Source organism: Schistocerca cancellata, chromosome 2 (genome assembly GCF_023864275.1).
Source record: "Schistocerca cancellata isolate TAMUIC-IGC-003103 chromosome 2, iqSchCanc2.1, whole genome shotgun sequence".
Lineage (NCBI taxonomy): Eukaryota > Metazoa > Arthropoda > Insecta > Orthoptera > Acrididae > Schistocerca > Schistocerca cancellata.
Genome location: NC_064627.1, coordinates 420116648 through 420135908, shown reverse-complemented (window position 1 = coordinate 420135908; position 19261 = coordinate 420116648). Strand labels below are relative to the sequence as shown.

General features: G+C 36.8%; 1 protein-coding gene across 1 annotated transcript in view; it reads left to right on the top strand.

Annotated features, from left to right (window-relative positions):
- The window catches only part of LOC126161870 (glyceraldehyde-3-phosphate dehydrogenase 2-like), a 105885-nt gene that overhangs the window by 30199 nt on the left and 56425 nt on the right, over window positions 1–19261 (top strand). Inside the window, exon 2 of the mRNA XM_049917996.1 lies at window positions 1875–1998. Coding sequence (XP_049773953.1) covers window positions 1875–1998 — 124 coding nt within the window. The remainder of the gene's footprint in view (window positions 1–1874; window positions 1999–19261) is intronic.

Here is a 19261-nt window from a genome sequence, read left to right as displayed (position 1 = left end):
ACTGACCTTACGACTTATCTTAGAAGAAAGATTAAGAAAAGGCAAACCTACGTTTCTAGCATTTGTAGACTTAGAGAAAGCTTTTGACAATGTTAACTGGAATACTCTCTTTCAAATTCTGAAGGTGGCAGGGGTAAAATACAGGGAGCGAAAGGCTATTTACAGTTTGTACAGAAACCAGATGGCAGTTATAAGAGTCGAGGGGCATGAAAGGGAAGCAGTGGTTGGGAAAGGTGTAAGACAGGGTTGTAGCCTCTCCCCGATGTTATTCAATCTGTATATTGAGCAAGCAGTAAAGGAAACAAAAGAAAAATTCGGAGTAGGTATTAAAATTCATGGAGAAGAAGTAAAAACTTTGAGGTTCGCCGATGACATTGTAATTCTGTCAGAGACAGCAAAGGACTTGGAAGAGCAGTTGAACGGAATGGACAGTGTCTTGAAAGGAGGATATAAGATGAACATCAACAAAAGCAAAACAAGGATAATGGAATGTAGTTGAATTAAGTCGGGTGATGTTGAGGGAATTAGATTAGGAAATGAGACACTTAAAGTAGTAAAGGAGTTTTGCTATGTAGGGAGTAAAATAACCGATGATGGTCGAAGTAGAGAGGATATAAAATGTAGACTGGCAATGGCAAGGAAAGCGTTTCTCAAGAAGAGGAATTTGTTAACATCGAGTATAGATTTAAGTGTCAGGAAGTCATTTCTGAAAGTATTTGTATGGAGTGTAGCCATGTATGGAAGTGAAACATGGACGATAACTAGTTTGGACAAGAAGAGAATAGAAGCTTTCGAAATGTGGTGCTACAGAATAATGCTGAAGATAAGGTGGGTAGATCACGTAACTAATGAGGAGGTATTGTATAGGATTGGGGAGAAGAGAAGTTTGTGGCACAACTTGACTAGAAGAAGGGATCGGTTGGTAGGACATGTTTTGAGGCATCAAGGGATCACAAATTTAGCATTGGAGGGCAGTGTGGAGGGTAAAAATCGTAGAGGGAGACAAAGAGATGAATACACTAAGCAGATTCAGAAGGATGTAGGTTGCAGTAGATACTGGGAGATGAAGCTTGCACAGGATAGAGTAGCATGGAGAGCTGCATCAAACCAGTCTCAGGACTGAAGACCACAACAACAACAACATACTAAGACATGATGTGACATGGGTACAGCATATAAAATCAGTGTTAGGTAAGGCTAATGTGAGGCTATATTATATTTGAAGGGTTATCAAAAAGTGTGGTGCATCTTTAAAAGAAATTGTGTTGTGCAGTGTGCTAGCATGACCGATTCTGAAATATTGTTCCAGCAGTTGAAGTCCTATTAAAGTAGGGTGTAAGAGAAAGGCCCAGAGAACTTAAATGGGAATCCTTAAAAGAAACCCACTCAGTTCTTGTGACAAGAACCTGTGTTTCAGGAAGGCTATGCAGCTATTTTACTGCCACCACTTTATATCTGATTTAGTGATCATGAGAACAAGGTGAGAGAGATTAGAATGAGGAAAGGTGCATGTAGACATCCATTGTTCTCTTGCTCAATTTTCTAATCACACGACTAAAAATTGCTGCTAGTAGTATGAAGCACACTCTGCCATGCACTGTTCAGGTGCTTGCAGAGTAAGCACGCAGATGTAGAGTTTTACCATTTGAAATAGTAAATATTCAATAATTTTTTGTGTACTGTGCTAATTGTTGTGTAAACAGTTTGCCATCTGCAGAATAAATTGCGCATCTTCAGTGAAAGATATTTTTTCTTTGGTACTTGATATTAAATTCTATAAACTGATCTTAATTCAGGTACTTTTCATGAGGAAAAAGTCTTTCCTCATATGTTTATCTTGTGTCAGTTATTCTGCCTATTTTTATTTTTAACAGGTCGTTGCTGTCAATGACCCTTTCTTAGACCCTGAGTACATGGCTTATTTGTTCAAATATGATTCCACACATGGTATATACAAGGGAGATGTGGCAGCAACAGGAGACAGTCTCATTGTAAATGGTGAGTCCTTACCACTTTCTCTTGTGTGAAGTTGTTATTGAAAGATTCTCTGATTTTGAAAAGCTCATTTACTTTTAGCCATTGTGGATTTTTAAAAACTAGAACTGGCTGAGTGTTAAAAAAATTGTCAGAACTACGATCAACATACTTACAACCTGCCTCGCAGTAGTCCACTTTGCTGAAATGAACTGCACACCCTCCACTTAGATAGTGGAAGGTGTAATGAAAAGGAAAACTAATGAGTGACTGGTGTAACGTGACATGTTGAAGCCTGGTCGGAAACTTTTTATACAGAGAGAGTATACCAAAATAAATGCTTCATCAAAACTTTTAGTTGTCAGGACAGACTGCAAGCATTCAAAATCAGTTTAATTAGACAACTTGCAAATGAGCAGAAGCAGCTTTGACATTAGAGCATAACATCAGGTAACGTGAGAACTGTAAGAGAACTTGAAGCACTTAAATTTGGGTTATTTCATATCAAATTGTGCAGAAATGTTAGGAAATGACCCACACCATCACACAAAACTTTCAAATTTTGTGAACTTGAAGTTTACCTGGATATATGAGCATTTCCAAAATGTAAATGTTGTGGGTTAAGTACGTTTTCAGTTGCAATTTAAAGAAATTATATGGATTCAAGAACTCAGGGTTCATAGGAGAGTTGAATTAAATTGAAGAGGTCAGAATGATTAAAGCTTAAGCCACAAGAAGCAAATTTTACAGGAGAGTGAGATAAAGATTTGGAAAAGTCTGTAAATCAAGTTAATAAGTCTTAATGATTTAAAATATGCTTACATTACTGCACTATTTGTTGAAAATGTATTGCTATCCTGTCTCCACCCTGTCCCTGCATGCTACTGCAAGCAGTACTATGTCTTCCTCCAGCCCTACTCTGCTATTCTCTCCCTCTCTGCTGCAGCCTCCTCCTTACCTGCACCGGACTATTTCTCCCATCACACCCATGTCCACAATCTGGTCACTGTGGCCAGAGATGTGGTTGTGTGTGGTTGTGTGTGTGTGTGTGTGTGTGTGTGTGTGTGTGTGTGTGTGTGTGAGAGAGAGAGAGAGAGAGAGAGAGAGAGAGAGAGAGAGAGAGAGAGTTGTAGCTATGCGAATGTGTGAGATTTCTATTTCAGAGGAATGCCTTTTGCCCAAAAGTTTAATGTATCACATTATCATTGGTCATAAATTTAGTTGTTACAATTTTTCGGTTATTGGCTTTCAAAACAGAAGTAAGCATTATGTATTGAAAATATTAACAATAGTATTAAAATAATATGAAATTCTTTTCTAATGAAACAATGGAATAGAATGATTTTGTCACTATTTAATTGCTTTGTACAAACATTTAAAACCGAGTAAATTGACCCCAAATTGAGAAAAATTGGTGCATATTGAACAGCCTTTTTTTAAAATTCTGTGCTATGGCATATTTTAGACCAAATTTTGGTTTTAAAGCCATTGATGAGCCCGGAACCACAAAAAATTGGAATTCACAAAACCACCAAAAGCAGATTACCGAGATCCCATATTTTGTAGTGACCAAGTAATTTGATTTTCTATTTCTAAAAAACTTGTCTGAAGGCATTAAAGGTCATTCACAAACAACATTTTCACCTTTTCTTCTTTGTTCCTGGAATATTTGGCTGGTCACGTTCTTCTTCGGTATCCTAATCGTTGGTGACTTAAGATTGTAGTACAGGTTCCGGTTCTACTTCAGGACACAATGCCTTTTTATTCCTCTTTGATATAGGTTTTGATGTTTTAAAAAGATAATAGTTTCATTGGCTTGTCATCCCTGCTGGAATTACTGCACCAGAAAACCCAATCGCCCATTTTATTTTGGAAGGATCCTGTGCACAAAGTCATTTCCATCAATTTCCATTTTGCAATGTACACTACCTTTGTGGTTAATGATGAACTCAAAATGGGCAGCTTGATGCAATAATTAACCAACAGCCATATGTATTGTAGAAATTTATTTTATTTTATGAACTTCTATGTGCTGCCAGTTTTGGCATTACATTGATGCCATCTTCAGGCCCCACTTGTCATAGTTGTAAATCGCTATACACGGAAGGAGCCATATAACTGGATCTGTGAATCAAATTGTCCTGCAACAACTCTTGGTGGCCAGGCAACACAGACTGTTCATGCCAGCCTTCGTCCCACGATCCATAATGGATAAACAAAGAGGACCAAAATGGGCAGGGTCTATATTAAGTTATGTGAGGTACCTTTTTAGCATTACTATTCAAGACAGTTTTAGCAAGTCCTATGTATTCACAGCAGCTTCACATGTTTCATTGCTACCAACAACACCAGAGTTAACACTTGTTGCAGGTGAAGGTTTTTGTTGCTATAGTAATGTAAGCAGTCAGCAGGTGTCTTAGGGCTGCCAACTGCAAATTGGTTACATATGTTGGAATTTATAACTGTTGTGTAAAAAGGGATCACTTGTCTTGTTTAGCTTATTATATCCACAAAATATTCTCCTTTTATACAAATTTATTCTGCACTCCTTAAAAGGCCTGTAAAGTTTAGGAGATAGTATTTTGTGAAACATTGGATACACTGCTGTGAGATTTAGAAAATCAGCCTTTTTCAGACCATAAGGCCAATGTTATTTCCCCATAATGGCAAGATGGCCAACATTGCTTGCTTTTAGTGATATTATTCACCCCTGTTGGATTCATACATCTTTCAAATCAATGCAATTGTGTACAGAATGAAGTAAATTACTACACTGCACAAAAAAACAAAAATAGATGTTTTTTGACATTATCGAACATTTTCTCTTAATAATCAACAGCCTCAGTTGCACCATTTACCTAGAATTTATCTAGGTTTCAGTCGGGATAACCCAACCTTTTTCAGAATAACAGTAACTACCATTTGTCCATAGTGGACATCGTCAAGCTAAAACTACAAATCCATAAATTATTGTCAGACTATAAAACTTATCTGGAACTGCCTCAGCCCCACTTCACGACTGCGATGTGGCAGCCACGATTGCTGCACTGGTTCCAGTTTAAAAGTTTGCAAAGACTATACAAAGGTCATGTTGTTACTGTGTCATGGGTATTTGAACTCTGGCCAGAGAACATATATGGCATTTGAATTCTCCTTTAGTTTCAAAAGAGGAAACTAATATTTTCTTTTTCCACACTTTAAAGTGCAAAAATGATTCCTAGAACACTATCTATGCATCACATTGTACCATATCACCACCCAAGATCAGAGTGAAAAGGATAAACTGTGATACTGATTTTAGTATCCACGATTTCTCTGCACTTCCACCGTTTATGCCAGATTGCTCTGTGCATATGCATATGACCCTTTCTAGTGTTTGGGGAAGGAAATGTTACATTGAGGTACAAGTATCCTCATGGACCATCCCTGTTCTTCTATTGACCCTATAATGATGCTTGTGACTTACTGTTCTCTGATATTGTATGTGAAGTTAATCACCACAACAATAGGCCACACTTCTTCTTTAAGCAAAGAGTTTTCAAGGAAGCTGGGCCTCATACAAAAAATGTTAAATTTGAATCATTAAAGCATCTTGTCACTTGTAGTTCCAGATGAACTTTAATTCAGTTTGCAGCATCAGCATTTTGTGTAATGTTGACTTCGTCAAAAGTGTTGAACTACTACAGACAAAAGTCTATGTATCATTGTACTGAGTTAATTCAGTCATGACACAGAAGTTACATAAAGTATGAGTACATTTTGTATTTTGTAGTTTTGTTTTATTTTGGTATTTGTACGCTCATCCGTATGTTTAAATTTCTTGGGTGCTGAACAGTGTTTCTCTCAAGGATATTGTGGGAATGTTAATGGCTGAATGAAAATATTCTAAAATTTCATAACTTCTTCTTTTGCTATTCATTTCTCAACTCTGCTTTTTATGATGAAACTTGGTTTACTTTATGATTTTTTCATTGATTTTCAGAGGGTACACGTGTTCATTTCTTTTAATTTAATGAAAGAATTAAATTAATTTAATTCGCAAAATCTTATCTGGCCAGTTCTTTCATGTTTTTGTAAACTATGTGTCAAAGTAAATTAAGGAAAAAATTGTTGGCTTGCTTTCTTCCATTTAAAAACTGCACCCAGTTTCTAAAGTTTCACAGTTTGCTTTGAAATAGGGCATTGCATCAAGCTTTCTGCAATTGCTATCAACAGATTGTATATAAAGCAATAAGAATTGGCAAAGGTTAATGAAATTAGGTACAATAGCAGTGCACACAGTCTCAGTTCTCAACTAGATAGTAGATGTGTTACAACCTGGATGATTTGACATGGAATGGCCCATTCTTTAACCAGAAAAAATATCACATTAATTTTTTGAGTAACTTCTGGTTCTCATGCCTGAAAAATGCTTTCCACTTTTGAAAGAAATCTTTACCTACAGTGTGTACGGTGAGAGAAGAGCTCTGACAGTTGACACAGCCTTGGTGCATGTGCTTCACACATCCACGATGGCCAATCAGATCATGAGCTTTTGTTTACATTACCGTGACAACCCCCCAGTGTTGCCGTAGTGCTGGGTGACCGCTGCTGGCTCGCTATCTGTCTGCTTTGAATACTGGCAACTGTGCTGCCAGCTGTCGGAGCTCTTCTCTCGATGTACGAAATATAGTGATTCAGTGACATTAGTTGTTCTGGAAGTAATCCACATTATATCAACAGTATTTCTCTAAATGAATAGAGATGTTCTGAAGTTCACACAGAGTAGGCTCTCTGTGTGAACTTAACAACACCTGTTGATATAATGTGGATTACTTCCAGAACAACTAATGTCATTGAATCACTATATTTCGTACATCGAGAGAAGAGCTCCGACAGCTGGCAGCACAGTTGCCAGTATTCAAAGCGGACAGATAGCGAGCCAGCAGCGGTCACCCAGCACTACGGCAACACTGGGGGGTTGTCACGGTAAGGACACATCTCTAATTAAGTATTGAAAAGTTTTCTTTCCTATTTTTCCAGGTATTGATACATTGATTACAAAATTTTTGCAAGTAAACAGCCATTTTTTGTCATAATTTTCCTTGAGGTTCGTAATTAATAAAACAAAGATGTGGAAATATTAATCGACTCACACTGGTGTTATGATATACAAGTGTGTCGCAATACCCATCAAATGTATAACTTGCTGTCTCTATCTATTCCTCACCATAAAATAATGTATGGTTTGCTTGCAGTTTTTTTAGTGTTGTACACAGTGGTTCCGTGAATAACAGCAGCAAGCTCTGTCTTCACATTAACTACAAATTCCTCGATTGTATTATTAATTAATTGCTTCCCCTCTACATGTATATTTAAAGTTAGATTGTAATTTTACAGCATCCTATACTGTATGATTTCTGGATTCACTTGAAGCCTGGAAATTATCTTTGTCCCTGTCAGTTGCTGTTCAGTGGGTCTGGTCTGGTAGATATCCCTCAGTAATGGTGTATTGACTTATGCACAGTTCTAAATCTTTCAAATAGTTTCTCTTGTACATTTTCCCAAGTTTCGTTTTAGCATGCATTTATTTCTTTGTGTAATTTTTTCCTCCATTTATATAATTCACATTCAGCTTATACAAATGTAACTGACTTTGTGCAGTGCCTACCTTTAAGAAGTTTTTTCCTTCTTCATTTAACCAAAACAGTTTCTTTAGGCTACAAAGGCAGTATTGTTCTGGATTCTTATTAGTACAGTTATTGTTGCTCAATTCCTGAATCACTAGAACTATTTGACATTTCTTTAAATATTCCCACAGTTCGTCAAAATGTCAACAGAGTTCAAATGAATATGCAAGATAATGACAAGAAAATTACACGTATCTAGCTTTGTAAGAAAATTAAGAAGTATCAATGGCAAGATTGAAAAAAGTAATTAGTGTCCACGTTACTGTGGAATTCTAGAACCTGTGCAAAGACAGATTTTGTTAGCAGGAATATGCGAAGAAAAGACAATGCTTATTCATTGTTTTATATCTACTGTTAACACTTAGGAATTTTGCAAAAGGAACCGGTAACTATTGTTATTTGTGAATATTAAATGAGTTACATATCCAAGAGAATTGTAATCGTCTACAGTTGTGTCTGTGGAGACTAATATTCACCTAACAAACTACAGTCAAGTTGTGTTGTATTACCTATTTACTGACATGCCATAAGCCAAATCTGTGCACCAACTGTGTTGTGCATACAACTCTGCAAGGAATGTACGGTACATTTCTTCAGCCACCTGTTGAGCAATATTTCAACAAATTCAGTGCATCTACTAGATAAAAAGAAAGGATGAGAGGGCAAATACCAACATGTTAAACAGGACCACTCCCGTGTAAAGTGAAGGAATCAGAGGTGAAACTCCAGGGTATCCAATTACACACAACCTCTAGCATAGATAATACCACAATAAATGTTGATACTTCTGAAAAGGAACCAAATGACCCATTGTGGCCCATCTTAATACACCTTTGAGTTCTTGTCAAGGCATAGAATTAAAAGAAAAGTTCACAAATAAATGGCCGCATACTCCAATCCCTAGATCAATATAAATGAACTATGGCTGTCGATATACGTAGGATACATATGGGTCATTCCATGTCAAGTGGCCTAAATTTAGACGAGCTCCCCGCTCAACCATCTCTAATTTTGTTGAAAATTTTACAGGATGTACATACAGACATTACACAAAGCACTGCCAAATTACAGCTTCATAAATAGTATGGTGGGGCCACTAGCCACCTTTTCGTAAAGGCTCGTTTTTTTGACATTGCGACTGAAATGAATAAATGAGGGACTATGTTTTACCACTGTTCAGGATCTAAGAGACCTGTCATACTGAAACTTTGTGATCCTGTTCAACTTTTTGGGTACAATATCTTGGCTGTAAAACAAAAAGGTCGAACTATGGTAAATTCATTATAGTGTGCTATCAAAGTGGCCCATAAATCTTGTCGTACCAAATGAACTTAGGTTTATATTACTTTAAAAAATACATCTACCAGTCTTAATCTTTATGGGTCCCAAGCCAAATACTTCAGTTCTTATTAATTCATTTGCTGAAATTTGTTACTAATAGCAATTACAGTTGATTCTAACAAGCTATAATGTCGGCCGATTCTTGTTGCTGATGAAGCTTGAATGACAAAAATAATGTGTTGGTATTGAATCCAACAAGCGTCCTGCCTAGCTGGGCAATAGAATGAATTTGCAGGTCCATTGGGGTGCATGACACTGACTAAAAGCTCATTTTCTCCTTCTTCTGAAACTTCAGACACATTACCAATCCACCATTTTCCATCATGTATACAGGCAATGTATTGGCCTGGTTGTAAGGCTGTAATTATTTCTGAATGAAACTGTTGCTTGACTTTGGTCAACATTTGCCACAAAAAATTTGTATCATTGGATACTCTTCTAATACAAACTTGCTTTTCATTTAATGGCACAGAATGGTGATTTCTTGTTCCTGATACTGTGCAGCCATTTTTGAACCTTGCTTCCTGCTCAGTTTTTAGTGTTTAATTTCTTCTCTTGAAACAAAAATGAATTGGATTCCTCTGATATTCTTTGTACAGTATCTAAACAAATCAGTTGGTGTCAAAATCTGGTCCTCAGTTGGTCTTTGAAGGCTTGTTCTTGCTGCCAGGTGCTTTACAGGTCCTCCAATTCCACCACATAGAGATTTTCCATGGCTTGTAGCAAAAAAGTTCCATTCAGCTGAGATGCCAAAGTCATTTTGATGGTGGCAGAGATTCAGAAAATTTTTGAAGTTTTTATACTGTGCTGCTGACCCATCACTAAAGTAGTAAATGTGTGTGATTTTTCCAAGGATACACTTTAAATCTTCTATTAATTTCGCTATAAAAGCATGTACAGTGATTGCATCATGTTTCAGGCTGTCGCTTATTATACAGTAGCTGATGCTGCTGACGCCCAAGTTATTTCTGAAGTACACAACACATGTGTGTAAAATTGCTTGGCTATTATTCCAATGAAAACCTGGAGCTGCATCCTAGATAATGAAGGAATAATTTTCAGCAAAGTCCATTAATATGATCAGTTCAATTGACTTACAGCTTTCTTTTGTGCATTTTAGGTGCTTGCTCTGGTGCTTTGCAACATAATGTCGAGAGGAAAGTTTGTCAGTTTTTTAAATCAGATCTTCAGTAAAATCCTCAGTGGTTTCTAATGTATCTCTATCAGTGTGCACCCACTGTTTGAACTCAGTGGTATCATCTGGCTCACTGTATTGAAAACTACTTTCTAAAAACTGTTCCAGTAGTTCTTTTCCCGGACTGATTTCACAGCGATTCCAAATCACACACTGTTTTAGCAATCAGACTCTTATAATCTTCTTTAATTGGAGTCTTTGCAAGCATCAGTTTCACATTTTGGTGTAAAGTGCGAACGCAGACTGAGTGGGTTCCTGCAGCACCCACAGTGATGCACCATTTTGGCCTCAATTCGCAAAATTTGGAAAATCCATTTTCAGGCCCATGCTGAAGTCTATATATACAGCAAACATTTCTTTCAAATTATTCAGAAGAATGTATTTTTTGCATCAAAACTGTCTTTCCTTCTATTCTAATTGATAGTCCTTTTTACCTGGACAAATTTGGCAAAATTCATCATTCTGAAAAAATGTTACCACTCTTTCTTTTACAGCATCTGGAATCTTCTTGCCACACTTGTTCTTCGGCAGAGCTAATACACCATTTTCTGCCTGTAACTTCCTAACTGCTTTTACTATTCTCTCTGAAACACCAAATTCTTGCATTGTCTCTTTTATAGTCCAGCTTTGTGGTACTAATGTTAGTATTTGCAATTTTTCAGGCTGCCTTGACAATTGCAACTTCTCTTACAATTCTTTAATCAGCTGCTTATAGTCTTCACAATCAGGACATGTCTTGCTTGTACTAGGTGTTTGAAGATCTTTTGGGGTGAATCCTCCAGCAGTAGCAATGTTATTTGCAATTGCCTCTTGACCTTCACTTATTTTTCGTTTTGTGTAACCTTTCACATCTCTTTTTAATACTCTGAAATTTTAGTTTAATACCTGAAATTTTAGTTTAATACTCTGAAATTTTAGAGGGGAGACCCCAAAAGCAGTTAGACTTGAATCGATTGATACTTCTGGATATGCTTAATCTTCTGCCTGGTTTTGAAGTTGACTGTGATTTTTCTGCTTTCTTTGCTAAAAATTGTTTTCCGCAAATTGGACATCTTCTGACCAGGTTTCACATTGCTCTTAGTCACAGCTTGCAATTGTTTTGCTGTTTCCACATTGACAATCCATAAACCCTTTTTAAGAGAATGGTTCTTTGCAAAAAAAGGATTACAACAAGACCTTTGTAGAAAACTCATATTTGTCCACAAGTATTGCTTTGTGATGAAAGAATATTTGTGCATTTTCAGTAAGACATATCTCACTTCTGTGGTTTATTAATTCCCGTTGCTCTACTGAAAATTCTTTGATTGGAATGAAGCCTTGCTGATGAGTGTGTTTTCAGATGACATGCAGAATTATCTGCAAGGCCAATGACGCATAGTATTGAAACCTCGTTGATATCCATTACATTAAAATTAAATTTATTCTTCCAATTGCCATTTCTTTAAATATATAATAAAGTAGTAATGGTGTATATTTTCAACTGAAAAATATTAAACAATCATAGATAATGGGAACTTCCTTGAGAATACAACAGAAAAAAATCAAATAACCTGATGAACATTTCTGAAGAGTCACCCCTTACGTTAAAATAATTTTTACTAACCAAAAAAAGATGTTTATCCAGTAATGACAACACACTTTACATCATTTAAAAAGACACACACAACATATGAACACTCTTCACAACAGTGTGCTTCAGACTGATTGTTGAAGCATATTACCAAATTCCATCGTTGACACTAAACTGGCCTGTCTCCAAAATAAAAACAACTTTTTCTGATCGGACAAAGTGAGCTCAGATAACTCAGTTATTATTTGAGCAATCTGGATGCCACTTGCAGAGCTTTGACATGTCGACAGGTTGCAGATAACTAAAGTATCAGCTTCCGAAAGTTATTCTTTCAGTAGATACAAGGCAATAAAGTATAGTCAAAATTTGGTACGACAAGATTTATGAGCCACTTTGATAGCACATTATGATGAATTTACCTTGGTTTGACCTATTGTTTTACAGCTAAGATATTGTACCCAAAAAGTTGAACAGGATAGCAAAGTTTCAGCACGACAGGCCTCTTAGATCCTGAACAATGGTAAAACATAGTTCATCATTTATTCATTTCAGTCGCAATGTCAAAAAACAAGACTTTACAAAAAGGTGGCTAGTGTCCCCACTATACTACTAATGAAGCATTAACTTGGCAGTGCTAGGTCTATATGTACATCCTGTAAAAATTTCATCAAAACTGGAGATGGTAGAGTGGAGAGACCCTTAGGCCACTTGCCATGGAATGACCCATATGTTTTTGTCTCAAGCCTGAATTGAAAGACATGCATATGAAGGACCACTTCAGTGAAGAGGAATCTATAGGTTCATTTGTTTACAACAAATATTACTCGTCATCTCTCTCCATCCACATTAATTTGCACAGTTGTATAATCCACATACCGTATAGGTGACAATATGTTCATTATACCTGGCCTCTAGAATTGAAACCTTTCTACACATGTAACATGATTATTTCTCCATTGTGGATACTTTAACACACAGACAAAGACAATGCCAAAAGTAAGGTCTCCAAAGCACTAGGGTTGCAGAGAAACTTTGTGTGGCTGTTGGCCACTTGCCAGTGATTGGTGCTTCCCCCACTCCCAAATAAACACGTCCATGCTTCCCTTGGATATCTGTCTTAACTTGGCAGCCATTAAAAATGGAGTTTCCACTTAACACTACCACCACGTGTGCAGTTACTTGATTTTTGATTGTGAAAGGTGTTAAACTGGTTGACATTAATGGCCAGTTGATGTAAGTGTATGGAGAGACAGTCATGGATGTCAAAAATGTTCTCAGTTGGTGTAGTGTGTTTACTACTGGTCATACTGAAATTCACAATAAGGTAAGGAGCGGTAGGCCATGCAGTTGCGAAGGTTGAGGAAATCATGTGTAAAGATTGGAGGTTTCCTGAAGCACAGCACACAGGATTTTAACGGAAAAGATGCAATATCAGAAGATATGTGCAAGATGGACCATATATGCTGACAGAAGACCACAAACAGCAATGAGTTGATTGTTCTTGCAAATTTCTTCGTCACTGCGCAGATGGAAAGAATACATCCTTGGACTCGATTGTCATTGGTAATGAAATCTGGGCATTCCACTTTACACCTGAGACAAAGCAACAGTCATGTGAAGGACAGCATCCCTCTTCTGCCTAGTTGCAAAAATTTGAATGCAGTCTACCAGTATAGTTATGGCAGCTGTGTTTTGGGACCAGGAGGGGGTACTGTTGGTTGCGTTTTTGCCTCCTGGGACAACAATAATCACTGACAGGTACTGTGAAACACTGAAAAACTCAGAAGGGCAATTCAGAACTGGAGAAGAGGGCATAAGCATTCTTCATGACAATACTCACTCACATGTCGTCCGTCAAACTGTCAATCTCCTGCAAAACTTTGGGTGGAACATCATCAGCCACCCTTGCCCTTAGTCTGGACTTGGCATTGAGCAACTACCATCTGTTCTCTAAGTTGAAGGAACATTTGTCTAATGACAGTTAAGTTCAGATGATGACATGGAAGGTGAGATTCAGCGCTTCCTGCACAATACGGCAGTAAGCTGGTATTACACAGGTATTGTAAAACTGCCACTTTGTATTCAAAAATGTTTCAGCTGAAATGGCAATTATGTGGAAGTACAAAACATTCTTCCACCTTTAAAATAATGCAACTATCACAGAAAATAAATGGTTGTTCATATTTTCAAAAATATAGAAGACATTACTTTTGGGTGTTTGTGTTGTCCTTGTCATTTCATCATCATTCATGAAAGTTGCGAGATTGGGCTGAGCAAAGGTTGGGAATTTGTACGGGCACTGATGACCACACAGTTGAGTGCCCAACAAACCAATCATCATCATCATTACTTTTGGGATTGCCCGTGTAATATGCTGTGGAGCTTTGATAACACATTTTGCCTGGATAGAGCTCCTTGAAGCTTCATGTAAACACATTATGTCTACTGGGACATAGTATACACTTCAGCACCACCTTAGTATCATTTTCTGCCTTCCATTTCTCAACATGATTCCTCAATCTCACAGGAATTTTTCAGTGGTAAATAATACATGTTATGCATTCCAGTGACCAATCTTGATTTTGATACTTCAACAGATTAAGCAGTGCCCAAAGGGGAGTTGCTGAAATGGACACTCAGCTAGGCTTCGTAGTCAGTGTGCAGTTAGAATGTTGTTTTTTATTATTATTATAATAGCATCTAATATTGATGGCCTACATTACGAACAGGATCCATCAGTGCATGTTGCATCCAGCATGAATTGTCAGGTCACATACATCATAGCGCAGTGATAAATGCAACTCTGAAAGGTCAAGAATATTGTTTTGCAACTGTTAAAATGCTGACCAACTATAGACATTCACAGCTTCTCAGTAATGTGGGTGAAATGCCAGCAAATTATTAAGGCTAATAAGATAGGATTGTGGTATGAATTGGTGAACTCTACACTAATTCAACAAAAAGTTCACATTAGTTTGGGATACTATCAGGTGTGAGAGTGTTACATGAGTGAGAGATTTGCCTAGAGTGACACTGTGTCATTGACATTGATAATTGGTGAGTGTTAGTGAGATTTCTCTTATTCTCTTTATTATAGTGATACTTATTTTGATTGGTTTGATATGTTTGCTCTTTGGAAGTACTATTAATTTCTACTTGTATGGGTGGGAAGTTCTGCAGTGGAAGCCAGTTTCCAACAGAGACCACATTTGTTGCATTCACATTCATGTCTAACATGCATTTCTAGCAATCACGTTAGAATAAGCCATCAAGTTGGTTAATATTTACAAGCTCTCTGGATGACATGTTTGTCAGCCCTCGTAAAAGTGTGCACAGGTTACTTTGCATAGCTGTAGAGCATAGATGGTGTGGAACTGTTGCATGTAGACGTATGATCCTCCACCACTAACGTAAGTCCTGGCAAGAACGTGATGTGTATGTGCCAGTCAGTAGTATGGAATCAGCTCAATAAGGTGAGAAGACATGGGGATGTGACAATGATAGAAAGGAGCTATCATGTTGGCTGTGCTCAGGATTGTACTTCTAATGAAGTTCCCCAATTTGTTGGTGTATCAATGCAGCCTTTCCAACATAATGACAAGGATTAGTGTATAACTCAACCCTGTAACATGGCATAAGAACAGTAGTCATAAAAAGATCCTAGCCAATTAAAGGCATGTTTTGTCAATGGCAATTGATTTCAGACCCATCAGGAACTCCTGTTGTCAGTTTCTGAGTAAACATTACAAAGGAACTGTATGCAGTGGACACTTAAGAGTTGGGTGACTTGAAAAAGGCCACAGCATATAAAACTGCACATTTTCAGTGGACCAGACAGCACAAACTGGTGGTGCGTAGTGTGGTTCAACTAATTGATGTTGCCTCTTTTTAAATAATGGACATAAAGTACACAGCAGCCCAATGAATCTTTTAACTTGCTGTGCATGGTAGGTATATCTCAGACTGGAGGTGGATCTGTGATGTTTTGGGGTATTTTCTATGGAATAACTAGGATCCACTCATTTAGGTTACCATGGTTATTTCAACATTCATCTACATCTTCACAATGATTATACCATCTTCCTCACTGAGGCCATTATCAAGAATGGGCATAATGGTAGTGAGATCAAGTAATTTTTTGACCAGAGTGCTCTTGTTCAAATCATTTCTGCACCGTGGATAAATCTGCTTTCAAATTACAGGACATTGAAGAGAGATTGCATGAGTTGACTTCCTGCCACCACATATTCTCAGCACCTGCTTAGTTTTAACTTGATTAGATTGGATTTGATGATAATGCTTGTCAAACTACTCTGGCTCTTTCTCTTTCATTTCATACTTTTATAAAGTTCATACACTTGACTGCCACAGCCTCAAAACTGTCCACACAGTACATATTAGTATTTCTGAGCTCAGCTAATAATATGCTACAACTATGTGGCTACCTTTTAGGATTATATTGATGGAAATCGCTAGTTCTGACACTTGCATTACTATCAGGTACACAATAAATCTTACTAGTGTTTGAGTAAATTATGTGCATACTACATTGAAGATATATTGATTTCTTCAGATAATGTTAATGTCATCCAATCACTAACAACACACACTATATCGAAATTTGATCAGTTGTTCAAACCCATTGTCAATGCCCAGAAGTGAACAGCCATGTATTCATACATGTGAATGATATCTGCTATACAGAAACTACAATAAAACCTCGTTTTTACATCCCACATTTTACATTTCCCGCATTTTAATTAATTAATTAGTTTATTTATTTATTTTTGTGTCAGTCCCAACAGAAGTCCAATTTCCCTGATAACGATGCTTTCTTGTCATTAGTGATTCTGTGTTACATCATCTCCCATCCTTTAAGTTTTCTTTGACATTATTATGACCTTCAACATTGATTTTTCATGCAGATTTCTGCAAAAAGTGAATTGTATTTGTGTTTGTTGTCACCCTTGGAAGAAAGCAGAAAACACAAGACATACACAGAGCTATTGATCACGTAACATAGCTTTAGCGTAGTAAGCAAGATTTTCATTTTTGGCACTTTAGGTCATGGTTGCTAGTATTATATGTTCCCAGTGTTTGGAAGAATGGGGAAGTAAGCTGAATGATTGTCTTAATGATTATCACAAACTGAGGATAGTGACTCCAGTAGCAACCTTTCTTCTGCTCATTGTGTTGTATTGCAACAGCTTTAATTTAATTTGTCACTTATACAAATAAACAGCACTTTTGAAGGTGGCCACCTTTATAATGGGCTTTCACAAATTGTTGTTACTTCCACATGAAATACACTAATCCGTACTAGGCACGCAGTCTTAGGTTGGTACGACATGATGTCAGATACAAACATAGCTCCTAACATGTTGACAATTTCCTCCCTTTCTCACCCAGGACGTCCCTGAACTGAGTGACTTCCTTATCAGCAACAAGCTATAGATTTCATGCCTGTTCTCTGTTTAAGTAGACTGCCAAGTTCAGTGTTTTGATGAATATTCTGTTAAGTTTTATTGTAATTTTAGAATGATTATTAATAATAAGTCTCTCACTAAAACATGACTATCTTTTTAACATGGCTTTAAAAAAAGACTTTGCTTCTGTGTTTTATTTACACCATTGGACATGATCAGAACAAAGAAGGAAATTCGTGAGTGTGTGTGTTAGCACCCAGTGACTGCTTTCATGATAATCACAAAAGCAGTTCCTATACTTAATGCACACATTAAATACAAGTACCCATAAAATTGCAAAGTTTGAGCCATAATATGTAGCCGTAGCATGTTTTTGAATGAAGAAATCACCTGTTTTATCTGCTAAATGATCATCACAAGCGATTAGCGTATTTTGGAAGTTCTAGACTTAGACAATGCTATGCTGCAAATAATGTATAAAAACATCGTAAAGATGCTATAAAGAATCAACAAACAAAATTGCCACTTAAGGGACACAATCCTGTGTTAATATGATACATGAAGGAGAGACTAGTGTGCCGCCCACAGTGCCACATCAGCACTGCAACAGTCACTCTATAAACATGTACTGGCATTGTCAGGAGAGTTGTAACTGCTGTCCCAATGGATATGCAATATGAGTTAATATTGACAATATGTCGGCAAAAAAAGTAATGAAGAAAGCTGACAGGAAGTGGACAGAGAATGAAGTTATGTATCTAGTTTGTATGAGGAAAGACCAGCATTATGAAATATACAGTTACTGGACTAAAAGAACTGAGATAAAAAGTTTGTTGGCTGAAATTGCTACAGTTTCTAAAATCTCCACTGGAGAAAATACCAGAATATCCTCAATTAAAGCAACCAGGCAAAGTAGTTTTATAACACATATTAATTAATGTAGAGAAACAAGTAAAGTTATGTGTGAAAGTAATCATTTTGGAAATCTGAAAATGGCCATTTAACAAGTAATACAGCTGTATGATTTTATATGGTATGGTATTTGTTGATTATACTGTGATATTGGGTGTTGAACACATCTTAATTTGAGTTGTTCCTCAAGTCAATACTAGTAAAAATATGAAGTAGATGTATTTCCAGAAATGCTTCATTTATCAGATATCCATTGTATTTAGTCCTTGAATATCTACAGGTGGAAAGATGAAATTGGTTTAAATGTTATTTCATTGTGATTGTTAATTTACCAAATAAAGAGAATAAGCATAGCTAATGCTAGAAATATTAGTGTCACAAGCAGTCTCACTTCAATACTAATGTAGATTGGCAAATTTGGGTCCAATTATGAAGAGTATTTCTTCCACCTCTGTTGCTGTCATTCACGTAAAAGTTTGATATTGTTGTGGATTTTCCATCACAAGTTCTACAATCACATTCTTTTAAGCTCTAACATCAACCGGCTGTCTACTTCAACAAGAATATGGTCGTTTACATTTTTATTTACCACTAAAAGCATTAAAAGTGCAGTGCAGGCTACAGCCCGATGCTCTACCATTGCAACACCTTCCTCCACACACAGAACTATGACAGAAAAATCTTGCAGAGAGTGATGTTTCAGCTCTCACAGACACTTTCATACTGCTTTGTGTAAACACTCCCAACATCTGCTCTTACAAGATTCTCACACACTTACAGGAAGTACTCGCAAGGAACTGTCAGACAACTACCACTGAAAATTCACCCTGTTATTAACTATTCTGCGAGTACTATCTTAGTGTACTGCTAAACTATCTGAGAACAAAAAAACTCACATGTATCTCAGCCCTTAGAACTGATTAGTTTTGAGTCAACAAATAACAAATTGAAAACAATGAATTTTGCTTTCATGTGCTACACATAAAACACTAACGAGATGTGAAGATATTGTGAGATAAAAGCAAAGACAAACTGCAAATATTCTTTGTAAGAACCAACCAATGAAGAAATATCACCACAGAAATCACTGAGTCATTGATAAAAATAAATAAATTTGTCCTTTTACATATTTTCTGACACTCCTATTTAAAATGCATACTCAAGAGCTATGGGC